We start from the raw sequence: 17,550 nt of genomic DNA on the forward strand, positions 1-17,550 counted from the left end.
GCAGCCTCACTCCTACTGGGACTTCCAGAGCCACTCCTGGGTGAGTGAGACCAAACGATGTCCTAGGCGCACCCTGCGATTCGAAGTAATGCTGACAGAGATCATATTTTCTAACTTCAAAGATCCTCCCTGGCCCATACTGTCAGCCACCCACCCCTAAGGTTTTATTGAATCAATAATCATTGCTCACACGCCCTTCTTGCTCCAGATTCTGTACAGGCTACAAAGTCACAAGCAAATCAGACAGCTCTCAACCTCCAGGAGACATCCCAGCTTTTCAAAGAAGTGGAAGCAGAGTGAGATCGAGAAGGACTGGAAGGTCAGGCCCAGCTCCAGGGCAGCTGGTCTGCTGAGATGCTGATGATTCCTGTCCATTGCAGTCAGACAAACACACTGGCAAAGGGGATTTAATTAAGCGAGTCTCTGTTACCTGGTACAGCACTTGCTAGCAGGCAGCAGACAGCCGTCTGCCTATACTGACGAGCAGTATAGACACTGCTTGCACCAGTGAGGAGCCCTGAGAAGACAAACTATAGCTGACTTATCTCCCCACCTGATCATAGGAATCACAGCATTAAAACAGATCACCTCATGTCTATGGGGAAGTGTAAGGGAGGTAGAGGGGGTGCGAGAGCAGGAGGCAGAGGCAGGGAGTTATCAGAAAGGGGCAGAGATGGACAAGGAGGGAAGGTGTGGGAGACCTCTTCCCTCCGGACAGCTCCTTCCTTTGGTCTCCCAGAGTGAGGCGAGGATAGAATGGCTTCGTGCCACTTCTCGCTCTGGCCAGTGTCCTCCATCCCTGGCCACAAAGGTAGTCCAGTCTGATGCGCTCTGGCTGGCCTGATGCAGCTCCCCCAGGACACTGGCTCAGGATGCTCAGCCCCAACCCCTAGGATTAGCTGGGATGAGACACAGAGACCCCGGAAATGAGATAGAGGCGCTTGAGGAGACAAGGACACAGAGCCTCAGCCAGCCACAGGGCCACGAGGCAGAGCACAAAAGGCACTTCCTGGAGCTCTTTCTCCAGGAAGCCTGAGGAGCCAGCCACGAGGGCTCAGGCACGCTCTCCCCTGTCTCTGCCAAGCCACGCAGGTGCTGAGCTTGGCTCTGCAAATCACCTCACTGGTTCCAGCCTCTCTCCTGCTCAAGGGACTACCTATGTCTCCTGAGCTCTCTGCCTCCCTCTCCACAGGAGCTGAGACAGGGAAGCCTCACTGCAGTCCTAGAGTGATTTGGGAAAAATGGGCTACAACCTAGAGCCCCAGCTTTGGGAGCTCCAGATGTCTGGACGCTCTTCTAACTGAGAGCTGAGTCTTGGGTGGGAGGAGTGCAAGAACCTCTGAGGGATGGGTGCTAGCTCCAATCAGCCTACTCCACATGGTGGTACAGTGTGAAGACCATGGTGGGACCTGGAGTGTGAGGAAAGCAGGTGGAGAAGGGATCAAGGTGCTTGGAGGGACATGAGACAAACCTCCTGAGTAGGAGAACGTTGGGTAATGACGCTAACCTTGGAGGATATGCGCAGAAAAACAAGGAAGGAACACCGGAAAGGGTCACAGCACACCCAAGGTGAAAGCAGGCTGGGCTCAGGTGGGAGGCCTCTCGAAAGTCCCCACTTTACGGAGTCTCACTTTGCTGATCTCTGATGTCATCCCACTGGTCCTAGGCACTTTAGGGCACTCCCTCTTCTGTACCTAAGCAGCATACAAAGTCCCTTCTCTCCCACTCCCCTTCACACCAAGAGAGGCAGACATTCATGAAAGCTTAGAAAACCAAGATGAAAGCACAGAAAACTCAAAACAAGGAACGAGACAAGGTCAGCGCTGCAGGGAACGCTGGGACAGGGTGGGGATTGCAGGCAAGCCCAGCCCTCTTCCTCAAATACTAAAAACCTCACCTTCCCTGCCTTTCAGCCACCCTGATGAGAGCTTCCCTGCCCCTTCACAAAGGAAGGTTTGCAGTCCCACATGTCTTTTGGTGGCCGTGGCTCAGGCTGGGGATGATCGGTGCGCATCTCGAGTTCATTTGAGCACCAGACAGAGTAGACTATCTCTCGGGTCCCAGGCTCTGATGGTCCATCCTGACTAACCATGGCCGCAGGGAGAGCTGCTCAACCCTGTGGCTGATGACTTATCTAGCCAGGTGGGCTAACACCTGCCTCTGCACTCTGCTCCTATGCTCTGGGATGCTTCTCCACGCGAGGCTGAAGAGGGAGGAGTGCTTGTCGCTTGAGAAGAGCTCTGACTCCACCACTTCCCCTCGTGGGAATGGCTCAAGGAAGAACAGGGCTGGATGGGGGAGTAGAAAACTGTGAGAGCACCCTGAAAGCAGCTGTGCACCTATGTGCGTCGCACTCTGGCACTTTGGCAGCACCTGCTGGAGCTCAGGAACTGGCTCGAGGTCACAGCCCCTCTCGAGGCACTTTGTCCAGAGTTGGCACAGGGTCTATGCTCACTGCTCTCCCAGGTCAGGAGCTTCTGCGTTCCACGTGGGATGAGACTTGCCATCTTGTGGGCCAGGCCTGGAATTTAACCTGCGAGTGGCCTGCTGAGACGGCTTCTGCCACCTACCTGCTGGGATGATGATGCGAGTGTCCTGCTTCCCAAGTCAGGCACTCCCTCTAGTGGGCGGCAGTGACAAACGTAGCTAGAAGTGACAGTGTGGGTGATGGATGACCTTGGTCGAGTCTGTAGCTTGATGCTGACGCTATGGTGCTGGGCTGGGCTGCGTGCGACCTTTTACAGTACAGATTGAGGCTCCAGAGAGAGACGCGGGAAGGACTGAGATAGAAGAACACTGTGATGCGATGTGACGTGACGTGTGTGTGTGTGTGTGCGTGCGTGCGTGCGTGCGTGCGTGCGTGTGTGCGTGTGTGTGTGTGTGTGTGTGTGGGTGTGTATGATTACACTGCCTCTCAACCTTCTGCACTGAAGACCTCTGCACCAAGTGCTGTGCTCTATAACAGGTCCTCTAACCACTGGATGTCATTAGAGACTGTGTTCCTGGCCCGTCCATCAAAACATCTAACACGGCGATCCATCAATCTCCTGGTTTCTCTTAATCGTAGGATGAAGAACTACACCTTGGGCCACACATGGAAGTGGAGAGTGTGCGTCATCCTTAGGCGGTGGGTTTTCTGGAGTGTACATGTGTGTGTTGGTGTCGTGTATCCACCCTCCCGAACCCGTGTACACACACACACACACACACACACACACACACAGCAACACACTAGCCGTAATCCCAGGATGTCTTTAAGAGAGCAGGCAAGGTTTTTGTGTGGTGCCTCATTCACAGCTGTCCTGCACGCCCATGGAGCCCTGGGTTGGACACCCTGGTGCTGTCTTCTGGCTGTCAGAGGTCTAGAAATGCCTGCAGCAAGGGTTGGTTGTAAAGCTACTCTTTCTGCAGCTCACTAGCTGCATACCACAGCACCGCCTCTCTTCTCCCGGGAAGCATGTGCTTTCCACATCTGTAAGAAAAGGCCACTGCTGTCTTTGTGGATTTTAATGAGTTGGTGTCTCTGCTCCTGCTTCCCTCTCCTCTCAGGATTAACATCCCTTTCTCTTAGCCCCAAATCCAATCCCATCTCTCTCCTAGATTCCCAATGATATGGCGCAGAGATCAAGCTTTCCTTGAGCTCGGCACGGAGGAAAGGAGTCACACCCATGGCTCTACTGGGAACAGAATCACGGAGCCAGGATGGCCGATCAACGCTGAACTCTGGCTGGGGTCAGCAGAAAATCAAGGAAACAAAGGAGGCGGGCATGGGCACAGGCATAGAAATCTGCGGTCCATGCAGGGAGTCTGCACTCTCATGCTGCTGCTGCTGCCAGCAGGGCCTCAACCTGTTTACAGCTGGGTCCTGTAGTACGTGGTTAGCCTCAATCTTTGCGAGAGCCTCTCTAGGTGAGGTCTCTCGGGTTGTATAAGCATTTCGAGGGAAGCAGAAGTTGCTGACTGCATAGTCTCCCCTCTCACTCCGCGACTCTCGCAGGAGGAAGGATTTGCTCATCACTCTTGAGCCTGATTCATGTGGAGAAACAGTGGTGTTTCCCATGGGTCCACGGCTTGGTGTCGTGGCTGCACTCCGTCAACAACATACATCACTATGGGCGTCACATCTGGAACTGCCTCTGCATCCGCCACATGGCACATGAAGATGGTCAGAAGCGAGCATCGTGCAGAGGGAGAGCGTGAACAGCTACGAGGAAGAGTATCCACCTCTCACGTGGCCTCGCAGGGAGTCCTCATGGGGTACTCTGTCGCATGCTAGTGAATGACAGAGTGTCAGCCTGAAGGGTGGATGGAGCGCAGTTGGCGGAGGAGCAGGCCCCAGGTGTTGTTGGAGGTGGGCCTGAAGCCAAGGCTGAAGGATTACACTTTTAAAATGGCCAAAAAGAATAGAAAATTGGAGATTAAAGGGGATATTTATTTACACAGGAAAAATATCAGGATGGCATTTAAATCTTTTGAAAGCTGATAGGTGCCACCAACATTTATCAATCCAGGGCAAAAGCTTTGTTTCTTAAAGGCCTCTCTCACACATTCACATACGTATGCGCACACACACACGCGCACGCACGCACACGCACAGGAGACAGAGACGAAGACAGAGACAGAGAGACAGAGAGGACAGAGAGAGACAGAGAGGAGAGAGAGAGAGACAGACAGAGAGAGAGAGAGAGAGACAGAGAGACAGAGAGAGAGAGGGCGGGAGAGCGATACCATGTACCTGTGCATATGATCAGAGGATAGCTAGCATGGGTCTATCGTGCAGCTCCTGAAGGTTAAACTCAGGCCTCACCTTTGGCAGTGACTCTCTTTACCTGCTGAGCCATCATGACAGTTTCCTAGGAAACGTCCTAGCACTCGCATATTGACCTTTAACGATGCGTCAGTTCTAGTTTACTCAAACGCATTTCACATTCAGGCAAACAGAGCAAACAAGACACAGAAACAACAACCAAGCGTCCATTTACACTGGCAATTGTAGAATGAGACTCCAGTTAATGCAAGCTAGAATTTTCCCAGTCATGGGTTGCATCAGAGGACTTAAGGCACTTCCCTGTTCCTCCCAGGGAGCTCTTTAACTATTACGCACAGACGGCTCTCATCAAGTGATGCTATCGGCATTAAAAAGGTGCTGTCCAGGAACACACAAGCATAAAACACCTACTCTCCTTTGGGGCAGTAGCATCTCTGTGCTGTCCAGGCCTCCTTTGAAGCTGTGGCACTGTCGAGGTGTCATGCCACCATGCTTGATACTGGATAAAACACCACGACAAGAAAGCAAGAAAACAATGCAAAATACTCACCCCAGTTTTGTGGAATTTGACCCTGGAGGAGACTCAGCGACTGAGCACAGCTGACTACAAAGTCAATAGTGTCAAAACTATCTCTCTCCCAATGCAAAGTTAATAATAAATGCCAATGGGTGGAGACTGGGCAGCCATGGTAAGCTTCCATGAGTATTATGAGCTTGGTGTGTTTATTTGTTTTGTTTTTGTGGCTGACAGGTGTCAGGACAGCCTCTGAGCCTCATGTCCTTTCAGAAATGAGGCTGGAGCAGTTCGAAATCTACATGAAACTTCAATGGAAATTAGAATCCGTGGTTCCAGGTTCCAAAGGCTGGAAAGACCTGAAACTATACTGGCTCCTCAAAGCCCAGGTAGGAAAGTAGCACTTTCACACCATGATATATGACATACACAACCTGAGAGTTGGGGTTTAAGCTGAGAATTACATAGCTGCATGAAATGAATTACAAGAGAGTGAGGGAGAGACAGGTGGAGCCGAGAGAGAGAGAGCTCCTAGTGCTGACCTGAAAGAGCTGACGAAGAGCCGAGGGATGGATGTGTAAGAACCTACTCCTCACTGGCAGATGAAAGACGGCCCTGAGTCAAAGTTGGGCAGAAGTGGTTTGCATAACCACACTGGAAAGAAGGATCTGCAGGCTGGCCCAACCATGATCAGACCTGGGAAAGACTGGTTAACACTGTGAGTTGAGGCTACATTTCTGCACTAATCTCTGTTCTCTGATGACGGTTGCATACACCCCAAGGCAACCTTGGCATAGTGTCAGGAGCGATCAGTGGACATATTGCGATATCGGTTTTGCGCATCATCCTTCCAAAATATCATGCAAAAAGCAACGAGATGAATTTGTTTGGGCTCGCACGTTGTGCGGCAGGAGCATGAGGTGGTTGGCCACACTGCCTCTGTGCTAGACAGCATTGGAATAAGACCCACCCACATTCAAGGTGGCTTCCCTACCTTGGCTGACCCTTCCCGGAAACTCATAGACATCCCCAGAGATTGTTTTTCTCTTATGTGGTTCAAAATCCACAGAAAGCTGGTGAGAGATTAGCCAGGGGCAGAAACATACCCTAAGAGAATCAGGAACACACTCTTCTGAGCCAAAGCCTCAGCTGTTCACTGTCCTACTCAGAAAGGTTAGAGAGTTGGAGTAGCCCAATCAACGGAAGAAGTAGATATGCAACATTCCATCTGAGCATTCTATTCTACGTTGTGATGTGTACCCTAACATGCCATGTGGATAAACTTTAAAAACCCTGCTGAGTGAGACAAGCCACACGAAAAGGCCACACATCATGTGATTCTATTCATATAAAATACCTCCCCCTCCCAAACAGGCAGAGCCATGGGAATAGGCTAGCGGTATCCAGGGGCTGGGGGAGGAAGGAAAATAGGGAGAACGATGTTTCTTGAGGACTAAGAATGTTCTGGAATTAGACAGTGGTAATGGATTTGTTGCTCAAAGCCACTGAAAATATAGAACTTTTATTATTGGTTTATCTATATGTATTCACTAGGGTTTTGTTTCTGCTGTTTTGTTTTGTTTGAGACAGAGTCTCATGCTGTAACCAGGCTGGCTTCAATTTTGCAGCAATCCTCCTGCTTCTACCCTCTTGGTACAAGTGTACACCACCTTACAGATTGAAGAGGCAGATTTTACATATCATAAAGTTTTTATCTTTATACTTTTTAAGATTTATTTATTTTTATTGGTTATATATGACATTTTCTACATGTATGTATGTAGCCATGCATGCATGTACATGTATGTATATGTGTGGCATATATATGTATATTATATACATCCACACATGTGCATGTATGAATGCATACATGTATATATATGTATGTATGTATGTATTATGTACACAGCATGTACTCAGTACTTGTAGAGGCCAGAGACCATTAGCTCTCAAGTTAAGGATGGTTGTGAGAGCCATCACGTGTTGCTGGGAGCGTGGCAGATTCTCTGCAAGAACAGCGCCAGTGTTCTCAATTGCTGAGCCATCTCCCCACCCTCTTGAGTTATATCTTAATAAAACAGTGGAGACGACAAAGGATCAGGTGACCAGGGGCTATAGTCAGTGCTGGACAAAGCTCAGTTGCTTGGCCTCTGATTGGCTATCTGTAAAACTTGTACTTTGTGGTATTTGTTTTTTCCTTCCTGAGATGCTTCCCGTTGAACTTCAGAACACGAATAGGAGAGTTTCTCGAAACATTACCATTTATTTATTTAGTGTGTGTGCTACAATGCACATGTGAAGGCTATTGGGGACGGTTTGTAGGAATCAAGTCTTCCTTCCACCCTGTGGGTTCCAGAGATCAGACTGAGGTTTTCAGTTTGAGTTAATCACTGTGACCACTGAGCGTCTTACAGGCCCTGATATACCTTTTAAAAGGATCAGCAATCCCCAATAAAGAGAAATTTCCAGTCAAATGTGTGTACGATAAGGTGGAGGCTGATGTGGGATGGCACGATCGACCCTGGCTCCCTCTGCATGCACAGCTCCCACACACCTTCATGCCTGCACACGCTCCTACACTTTCATGCACTGCACACCCACCACTTTTTGAGCTCTTACTGGTGCTCTCACTGATCCTGGGGTTTGTTGATTGGGCTAAAGTTAACAGAGGCGAGCCTCAGGGACCTTCCTGTCCCCCACGAGACTGGGGTGTATTAACCCCATGGCACACGCCTCTGTGCCTGGCCCAGGAGGGAACCCAGGTCTCGGGAGAGGAGGCAAACACTTCACTGACCCAGGCATCTTCCCAGCCTTCAGATGTAAAAATTTAAGGTAAGAATGACTTGTCTGTGGGCTGTTCAAGTGTTTCTAAGACAAGAAAACAGAAACAAAATAACCAAGCAGACTTGTTCTGAATCACCACCCTGTTATTACCCCCTTCCTGCTCCTCGGGTGTTTCTTGTGCTCTCCCCTCTTGCCGCGTCTTCCTGCCTGTACCAGGTGCATGCTCTTTCCTCCTCTAGCTTTTGTTACACTGTTCTCCGTACAGAGAGCAGAGCAATCTTTCAACCTGGCTGATCTTGTTTTGTGGCATTGATAATTTTAGGACGTTTCTTCCAGGCTTACGCCTATAGCGGAAACATCACATACATTGTCAAGATTGGTGTCATATTTGGGAAATTTTCAAGTTTCTTTTCTCTGTGGGCTGTGGGGATTCAAAGGGTTTTGGATTTTCTCATACGATAATTTTAAATAGTGCCTAATTGATAATCACCAATAATTTTTCCTGACATTGAGGTCTTGCTACAGTGGCAGCTTATGAATTTTATATTGTCTTGTTGGTGTCAGATCAGCAAAAAATATTTTCCCTTTTTCCCCTTGGCTGGATTAACAACCAGATCAAGAGTGTTTAATAGAACTCCATTAAAAAGGTTAATTTGACAGTCTGACACCATGGTGCCCAGGTGGGGAGCAAGCCTGAGACAGTCACCAGCCTGGCTCCACATAGCCGGGCAGGCAGACTGTGCCAGAGACAACCCTCAGCCCATTGCCACTCCGCCTGAGCAGGGAGGAAGCCTGAGATGATGCCCCGCCCCCCAGTCAGGCTCCACAGTGCCCAGGTGGGTAGACTATGCCAGAGACAATCCCTTCTCTCGTCTGGATCTGTTACTGCCAAAGGCCAGGCGGACATCCCTGGTCTGGGCTACTGCTTGGGACCGTGTTGATGTCTGAGGGCTCTGCAAAGCTGGCCCCACCTCTTGCCTGGACATCCTGGGAGAGCTGGCTTGAGGCATGAGCAGGAGAGCTGACCGCCTCACTAGCTGCAGTACTCCGGCGCTGAGGCCTTGCACTCCTCACCTGGGCAGTGCACAGAGCTGGCCTCCTGCTGGCTAGGTATGAGGGCCACCCAGAGGGCATGAGAGCGGGATGGGTCTTCCTTTGCCTGCTGGTGGCATTAGATGAGCCTGACTGACAGGCTGGGGAGCATGCCCTGGATGGTGTGGTAGCTGGCACAGGGACAGCCGAGCAGCTCAGCTACCACCCAGGCCCAGCTCCAGGGCCTTGAGTTGTCCCATCCCATCTAGCTCATTGGTGAACTGCAAGATGTCAGGCTGGTCCTGCAGATCCAAAGCTGCAGGATCTCCATGACAGGGCAACAACGGGATATCTGAGAGGAGTCCCCTGTGGCTCCAGTTACTGACAACCACAGACCTCAGAGCCCCAAACCAGTTCAATTCACTGCAATGAACATTTGCAAGAAGGTGGACAAAAGGGTAGACTGGGAGACACTGTCACACACAACAAGCTTCCCATAATTTTTTTGGGGGGAGGTTGCAAGGACAGGGGCGGATAGTGGAGGGGCAGGGAGATGAGTGATTAGGGGCATGATGTGAAACTCACAAAGAAGAAAAAAAGGTATATAATAATAATAACAATAATAATAATAATAATACACATTAATAATAATAGTTTTCACCACTGATTTATTAGCCCAGCTCTTTATGCCTTTTGTTTACACTAATCAACTTTCTCACTGCTGAGACTAAACGCTCTGGCAAGAGGCAATCAAGGGAGGAAGGATTTATTTGGTTTATAACTTCGAGGGTACCGTCCATCCTGTTGTATGATAGCGACTGAGCAGGAGGCTACTGGCCATAAAGCATCCACACAGTCAGGAATCAGGGCTGTAAGACCGACAGGCACACTTCAGGGACATACCTGAAGCCAGGCTCCTCCTCCCAAAGGTCTCCATATTCAAACCACAACAATGCTCTAAATACATTTTAGATGCAGCCATCTTCACGGTGTCAGATCGGCGTTAATTTTATTCCACCATTCAATGGTATCGCTTCTGTTTTGTATTCCATTATACTCCCACTCAACCCAAAGGAGATTTATTTATTTATGACTTCAACATGCCCATAAATGTCACCCAACACAAGAATAAGCCAGAAGAGAAATATACAATGATCATAACAGATTGCTTAAAGTAATTTATTCTGAAAATTAAGTCCAAACCTAGGCTGCTAGGGCTTCTTCCCAAGGCTTTGGGAGAGGCTTATGCAGGAGTGGGGACCTGAAGCCTTAGCCTCTTATCTCTCACATTAGCTTCTGGGTGTGAATGTTAAGTACATGTTTGTTATTTTGATGGTTTGAATGAGAAGAGCCCCTATAAACTCATTTATTTGAATACTTGGTCCCAAGTTAGTTGTGCAACTATTTAGAAAGGATTAGGAGGTGTGGCATTATTGGAAGAAATGTGCTGCTGGGTGGTCTCTCTCTCTCTCTCTCTCTCTCTCTCTCTCTCTCAGCATTTGTGAAGAAGGCTACTGCTGTCAGATACTGCTCCAGTACTAACTTGCAACACAGGTCACAGCAAGCGACTGGCAGCCTCTGGACAGAGGCCTCTGCCAGGCCACAGCTGCTCCATTTTGCCTTGACAGAGGAAGGTCATTGCCAACACCTGTGACCAGTCATGCCATAACGACAAAGCAAAGCCCAGTGATGGTGGCTAGTCTCACGCCTGCAACCCCAGCCAAAGGCAAGGATGAAGAAAGAAGATTGCTGCCTGAGATGTCATCAAGAGGCAGCCTGGGACGCTAGGCGTGTTCAAGGGCAGCTCTCGGGTCCTGATGAGTCCCAAGAGCAGCCCTAGCTATAAAGGGAGACCCTGCGCCAAAACAAAACAGCAAAACAACCTTGCTGAGAAGTCGTACGCTGGCACTCTGGTGATGGCGCTGCAAATATTCCCTCTTGGAAAGAGGCAGGAAAGGCTCCACAATATCCATGTCGTCCCTCCTGAGCCAAATCATATCGCTCTCTAGCACCAGCTGCATGTAATCTAGAGTCCTGTCATGGCAGACTGGACCAAGCGCTTCTCCCGCCTTCTAGTGCTCAGACCCTTTAGCGAGTTCCTCATGTGTGTGGTCCCCCACTGACAGGGTGTGTTGATTGCACTCCGCTCAGCAACTGAAAGTTTGGACTGCTGCAAATCACAGTGTCGCTCAAAACATCTGTGTTGTCAGGCAGTCCTTGGTGAAAGCTGTGGAAAGTTGTGGCACTCGAAGGTTGAGAACCACTGGACCAGAGGGATAGCCCTAGGATGCTCAAGGAGTTTTGGTTCTCAGCACCCATGGGAGCAGCTTATAACTATTTGAAATTTCAGCTCTACGGAAGTAGGCAGGGCGGGTCCCTATGCCTTTGCAAGCACTCTACAGTTTCACCTGACCACATATGCAAATACCCATGCACAGACACATAGTTAATCCTAAAAATAGAGGTGTAAGTTCTGAAGTATATAAGACATTTATGCAGAGACCTAGTGAGATGGCTCAGTAGTGCAAAGTGCACCTGCTCAGGTGGATGACATGAGTTCAGTCCCTGGAACCAATGTGTTGGAAGGGAAAATGAGATTCCTCCATAGTTTGTCTTCTGACCGATCCACACGCATGGTACACACATACACACACACATGCATACACACACGTACCCACGATGCACACCTGTCCACACATGCACGTACACACGTGCGTGTGTAACTACATACACACATGCACACGCTCATACATGGCACACACAAAATATATATATATAGAGGATTTTAAACCTTTGCTCTAGGCGGGATTTCACTGGCCATCTCACGAGTTTCAACTGTCCTGTAAAGTAGCGATGCATTCGTTTCCTTTTGCTGCACGCCAGCTTCATGAAATCTCATTGTGCTGCACTGGCTCCTCATGAGAGGTGCGCATGCTTCATCTCCCAGGAGGAAATGCATAGAACATCTGTATCTCTAATCTTGTCCTCCTGTCTGTTCTGCCAGTCCAAATGGATCCTTTATGCAGATTTATTTCTGCTTTTTCCCCGTGTTGATCCCTCTGGGACTCCCTGCTGCCCTCTGAACACAGCTCAGCTGAGGCCCACATGGGTCCCTGTCTCATGTCCTTAGCTCCTTCTCACTTGAGCAGCTGTGGGCCCCTGACAATGTTCCTCACTCCCTTTGCAGTGCTTGCACGCTTGGTGCCTCAGCTTCGAGCTCCCTCTGCTGTCCAGTCATCGACTGTGATGTGACATTAACTGTGGAAAGACCCAAGTCTCTGGTTGCTTCAAAGAGAGGAGAGTGTATCCAGTGGTCTCTCCACAGCAGTACACAGGCCTTGGCACCTGTCCAGTGGCAGCTTTACTGACTTTGATCCCTTGAGGGATTGGTCCCATGCGCGAGTGTAAGGAGACCCCAAGGAGCTCTGAAGAGAGACTGATGGAGCATCAGAGTAATGGAAAATCTCTGAGCAGCTCCTCTGGGATGGTGTTGGGGGAGCAGAGCCCACTCCCTGGATGCAGTGGTCCTTCTTGAAAGGTCTCCTTTCAGTGTCTTGAGGCCTGGCCTGTGGGAACAAGGAGATCTAGAGAATGGAATACAGGAGGTACAGAGGCCCAGGGACTGAGTGTGGGGACAGAGAGTGTGCAGGCGCGTTTTCCAGGGAAAGAATGGGAGTCCGTGTGTGTGTGTGTGTGAGATGTGTGTGTGTGTGTGTGTGTATGTCTGTGTGTGTGTGATTTTCGTGTGTGTATGTGTGTGTGTGAGTAGCGATAACCAACATGTGGTGTGTGTGTGTGTGTGTGTGTGTGTGTATGTGTGTTTTCATGTGTGTTCCTCACAGCCATTAGCACATTTACCTACACTTACAGACACCCACTTTATCTGAAACAGCACTTTGTCCAGAAAGCCCGCCTTGCACTCCGGCTGCACCAATGGCCTCCCCCACCCCTCTACACAGCCTGAGAAGCCACAGCTCTAGAGTATGCTGGTCCCAGCGCCCCTCCCTCACAGGCTCTGAGCCTCCACCTTCTGATGAGCTGAGACAGTGGTGACTGTGCTGTCTCTGTGCAGTTCCACTATTCTTAAGGGCCTGCATGCACCACACGGTTCAGAACCCATCCCCAGGGCCCTGTAGGTGTCTCTTCTTGCACTGGAGCATCCCACCCTTGGGAGGGTATTGTGTGGCTCCAGGGCCATAAGCTCCCACAGGGCCTTCTGCACACACCATGGACGGGAACCATTCTCAACTCAGTACACACTTGAGAGTCCCTAAAAGGAGATCGTTGGAAAGCAACAACAACTGGTTCTGGACAGATTCATTCTTGCGGAATCTTAATTAATTAATCCATCTATTGGCAGGGATTCATGTATCCCAGACTGGCCTGGAACTTGCTGTGTAGCTGAGGATGACCATGTACTTCTGATTTTCCTGTGCTACCTCCTGGGCTTTGACACTACAGCTGTGTCCGCCATAACAGGTCTATACGGTGCTGGGGACTGAGCCGGGGATTTTTTGCGTGCTAGGCCAGTGCGCTATCAACTGAACCTCCTCGGCACTCAGTTTTCATTTTTATTTTAAAGAGAATATTTGTTTTGAGGCAGGGTTTCTACTTTCTAGCCAGGGTGGCCTCCAGCTCGCAGGCATCCTCCTGCCTCAACCTCTCGAATGTGCTGAGATTACAGGGATGAGCCAGCATGTCTGCCTTTTTTATCCCTAAACTAACATCAACCTACGTGCACCTTTCCACTACAATCACTGGTTTCCTTGGGAGGAGCAGGCAAGGCCTCAGGAATCTCCTACAGCTGGAGGTCTGCCTAGTCCTTCATTACCCAGCAGCACCCAGTCTCTGTGCTACCCTTCTACCACCTACAGGGGTCGCTGGGAGACAGCCTGCTCAGTTTGTGGAGTTTCTTTCTGATCCCCTAGGAAAAGCCAGAGCCACTGTTGTATAAATTAGCATCTTTATTTCCAACACCTGAGCGAATGAGCCTCGAGGCTCGCCCGCTTGAGGAGTAAACATACAAAGATTTTGTTGCACTACACAGCATGCCTCGGAGATAAATACAGCCCACGGGGCTCCAGCTCTGGCCAAGCAACTCTTATTTACACGAATAGATTACAAAAGTCTTATATAAAAAAAAATAAGTGGTCCTGAACCTCGGGAAGGGAGAGAGTGGGGTATGGTTGTTACACCTGTTACACCCGAGATCTGAGTGGCCTCCGCAAGCTGTGGGAAAGAATGGGTGTCGGGAGGGCTCCAGAAAGTGGGAACAGTGTCTCCACAAACAACAGGGATGTGGGAGGCAGGGCTTAAGTGTGCGAGGCTCACCCCTGTGCTGGGGGCTGTGAGGAAAGGAAAGAGGGCCTGGCCACTCAAAGATCAGCTCTGGCCCAGTGAGGGACAGCAAGTAGCCTTCGCTGTGAGTCGCATGAAAAACAAAACAAAACAAACAAACACTCCAATGACTACAACAACAACAACAAAAACCAGACTTCGTCTTTTCCCTGGGGCCGGATGTAGGACAACAGACTTCTGCTCTTCCCTTCCCTCTGGAAGAATGGCTTTGAAAGGACAGTTGGGAGGAGTGTCATTTAAGCTTCATTTTTGGGGGGCATGAAGAACCCAGGGGCACCATCCCCATGAGTGCAGACCGCGCGCCCTCTGCTGCTGCAGCCAACCTCTCAGAGCACCTGGTAAATCGGATTGGGCTTTGAGCCTGCAGGACACTGAGGGGTGGAGTCGGGAGACGGGGTCTGGGTCCCCTGTCCTGCATCGCTTGAGGATGTCTCCTCTGGCGGAGCCGGAGGCGACTCTGGTGGCGCATCTGGCAAAAGCAGCGAAGGCGCAGCGGGGCTGTCTGTGGAGATGCGCTCCACTATGCTGGACAGGCAGTCGAGGCTCGACACAGCCGCACTCTTCCCTGGTCTGGGCTCTGTGAAGGGAGGGGAAGGTTAATAATCCAAACTTGAGTCTCTTCTCAAGTTTCCTGCCCCTAAGCACGGAACTTTGTGGCAGAAGGGAAACTGAGGACTTGCTAGACTGCAAGGGAAAAGGAGAGGAAGGCGCATATCATAGTTCTTCCCCACCCCACCCCCAACGCTTCCCTCAGTCACCCCAAGATATGGGTGTTTATGTGGTGGAGGTGGGAAGAGGGTACCAAGCTTAGGGAGCGAGAAAAGTTTCAAGGGGGACACGGAAGGCCGATGAGAGCCCGCTAGTTGGGAACAGCTGAGAATACGCACCGCTGGACGCCTCACTGTAGTAGGCGGCGTCGTAGCCATTCTGCCGCCGGGGGCCGCTTGGGGGGCCGCTGTAATCCATCTGCGAATAGCAAGGACGACGAAGTCAGGACTATAGGGCCCGAGTGGGTCTCAAGCAAGACTCCTTGTCATCACCCCTCCCTCACTCCCTTAGTGTTAGCTGCCGGTTCCAGGACTGGTGCAGCCCCATTTAGGAGGTAGGAGCCAGCACTCATTGGAAGCTGTCGCATGCAGAGCCAAACTGAGAGTGGACAGTCACCCAAGAACAATAATCTGCATTAGGGTAATAAGGATTTGAGGAGGAAAAGCGTATCCCAGGGTCTGCGCAGCAGGGTTCTAATAACACCCTTAATTGGCAGAATCATAGATGCCCTGGGTCTCCAAAGCGACTCCAATGACAGATACCATGAGCATCTGGGCATAAAGGACACCCCCACCCCAAGGGCCTTGGAAACGTTTTGCAGATACTCTAGGCGCTGCCTCCACTTGTCATCCTCCTTGGTCACAGCCTTACCATGCCATCAGAGCAGTTGGAGCGCGGGCTGGACGCGTCTGAGTCGCCGCTGTAGTGCTCACTGCCACGGCCTGGGGGCAGCGGGCCAGGTGCGTAGAAGGCAGCGGCGCCAGGGGGCGCGGCGTCCTGGTCGCGCAGCAGAGCCTGCAGACCTTCAATGTAGCGGATGGCGTTGCGCAGGATCTCCACCTTGGGTAGCCGCTGGTTCGGGTTGCTGGACGTGCAGCGCTTAAGCGTCTCGAAGGCCTCGTTCACTTTGCTCAGGCGGCGCCGCTCACGCATGGTGGCGGCCTTGCGGCGATCAGCGTTAGTGGTCTTGCGCTTGCACGCCTTGCAGGCCCACAGCAAGCAGCGACCCGCCTGGTGGTGCCCGCTGGGCGCGCGCACATGCTCATCCTCGCGAGCGCCTGGGCCTGGGTGCACCGTAGTGGGGAAGTGTGCGTGCTCCTCCGGCTTCAGGAGGGCTCCCACGTGCACCAGGCGCGGGTCCAGGTCCTCAGCGCAGGTCTGGTGAGTCGAAACACGGATCATCATAGAAGTCATCGGCTGTCGCAAAGGAGCAGAGAGAGCCGTCGGGGCCTAGCAAGTCTGTGTCCCGGAGTGGCGGCGATAGTAGCTCCATGTCCCAGTTCTGGGTCCTGCCTCTTGCTCAACCCAAGCCTGAAGAGTCGTCTTAACTTTCTGTCACTCCTGAACTGGTACAATGGTTCTGTGTGGTTGGAATGCACACCAGCTGTCCTGCCTTCCCTCCTGTCCTGTCCCGTCCAAAATTGTAGTGAAAAGCAGTCGCGTCCTGGGGCGTCCCTAGCTAGCTGAAGCAAACGCCCTGGGCTGTTGTAGGCTGCTTGCCAGGGAGGAGGGCGAGACTGGCAGTCAAACTTGCGATAGCACTTGGCTATCGGTGCAGCCTGCCCAAGTCAATTTTTCTCCTCAGCCTTCTGTGTGTGACTTCAGTGTTCCTTCAGGAGCTGACCTCAGACTCCATCCTTTGTGATTTGTAGGGATGCCAGGCACAGCATAGGAGTTAAGTAGATTGCAGGTGGTTCAGAGAGACTCAGGGCCACAGGGCAAAGACACCTCTAGAGAAGATCCAGGAGAAATGGTGACACCCAGAAGTTGAGCCAGAGGGCAAATGGGCAGAGACAGTGAGACTCAAAATGTCTAGGTGGGCAAACCGGAGACAAACGATTTACCTGACAGTGTTATGGTCATTTCTCACTAAATGGCTCAGAGAACATCCTGATCTTTCAAGGAGCTTAAGTCCAGCTTATCTATATTGTGGTAGATCATCATCGAAACTTAAAGCCATTCTAAAACTGGGTGGACAGCCCAAGGAAAAGAGGGAGGGAGAGGGAGGCTCCACCCAACTTATGGGTCTGTTCTGAACAGATTCCTTCTGGAAGTGTCTAGAGACTAAAGGCGGGAAGAGGACTCTCGAAGCCGGTTGTCTAGGTTGATCTCTGTTTCTACAAGAAGAAAACCGTTTTTTGCTCCCAGAGGCCATGGGGAAATGCCTTTCTTAAGGGTCGTGATGGCCAGAACTTGGCCTGAGGATCTCACCTACAGTAGAGTCCGCACAATTTTGTTGAGATGACCTCTTCCCAAGTCTGTGTCCACTACATACCCAGGGAACAATGACAAGGGTCCAAGATGCTTTATAATCAGATTGTGTTTG

At 50.9% G+C, this 17,550-nt stretch overlaps 2 protein-coding genes across 3 annotated transcripts in view; both read right to left on the bottom strand.

The window, feature by feature from the left end:
* The window catches only part of Kcnc1 (potassium voltage-gated channel subfamily C member 1), a 166,871-nt gene that overhangs the window by 42,815 nt on the left and 106,506 nt on the right, over positions 1-17,550 (bottom strand). The gene's annotated exons all lie outside the window — the stretch shown is intronic.
* Positions 14,783-16,497, bottom strand: LOC116892107 (myoblast determination protein 1-like). Its single transcript, XM_032893585.1, is given in 4 exon segments — positions 14,783-15,033; positions 15,344-15,422; positions 15,876-16,374; positions 16,376-16,497. Coding segments are annotated over 4 exon segments (951 nt in total).

Source organism: Rattus rattus, chromosome 2 (genome assembly GCF_011064425.1).
Source record: "Rattus rattus isolate New Zealand chromosome 2, Rrattus_CSIRO_v1, whole genome shotgun sequence".
Lineage (NCBI taxonomy): Eukaryota > Metazoa > Chordata > Mammalia > Rodentia > Muridae > Rattus > Rattus rattus.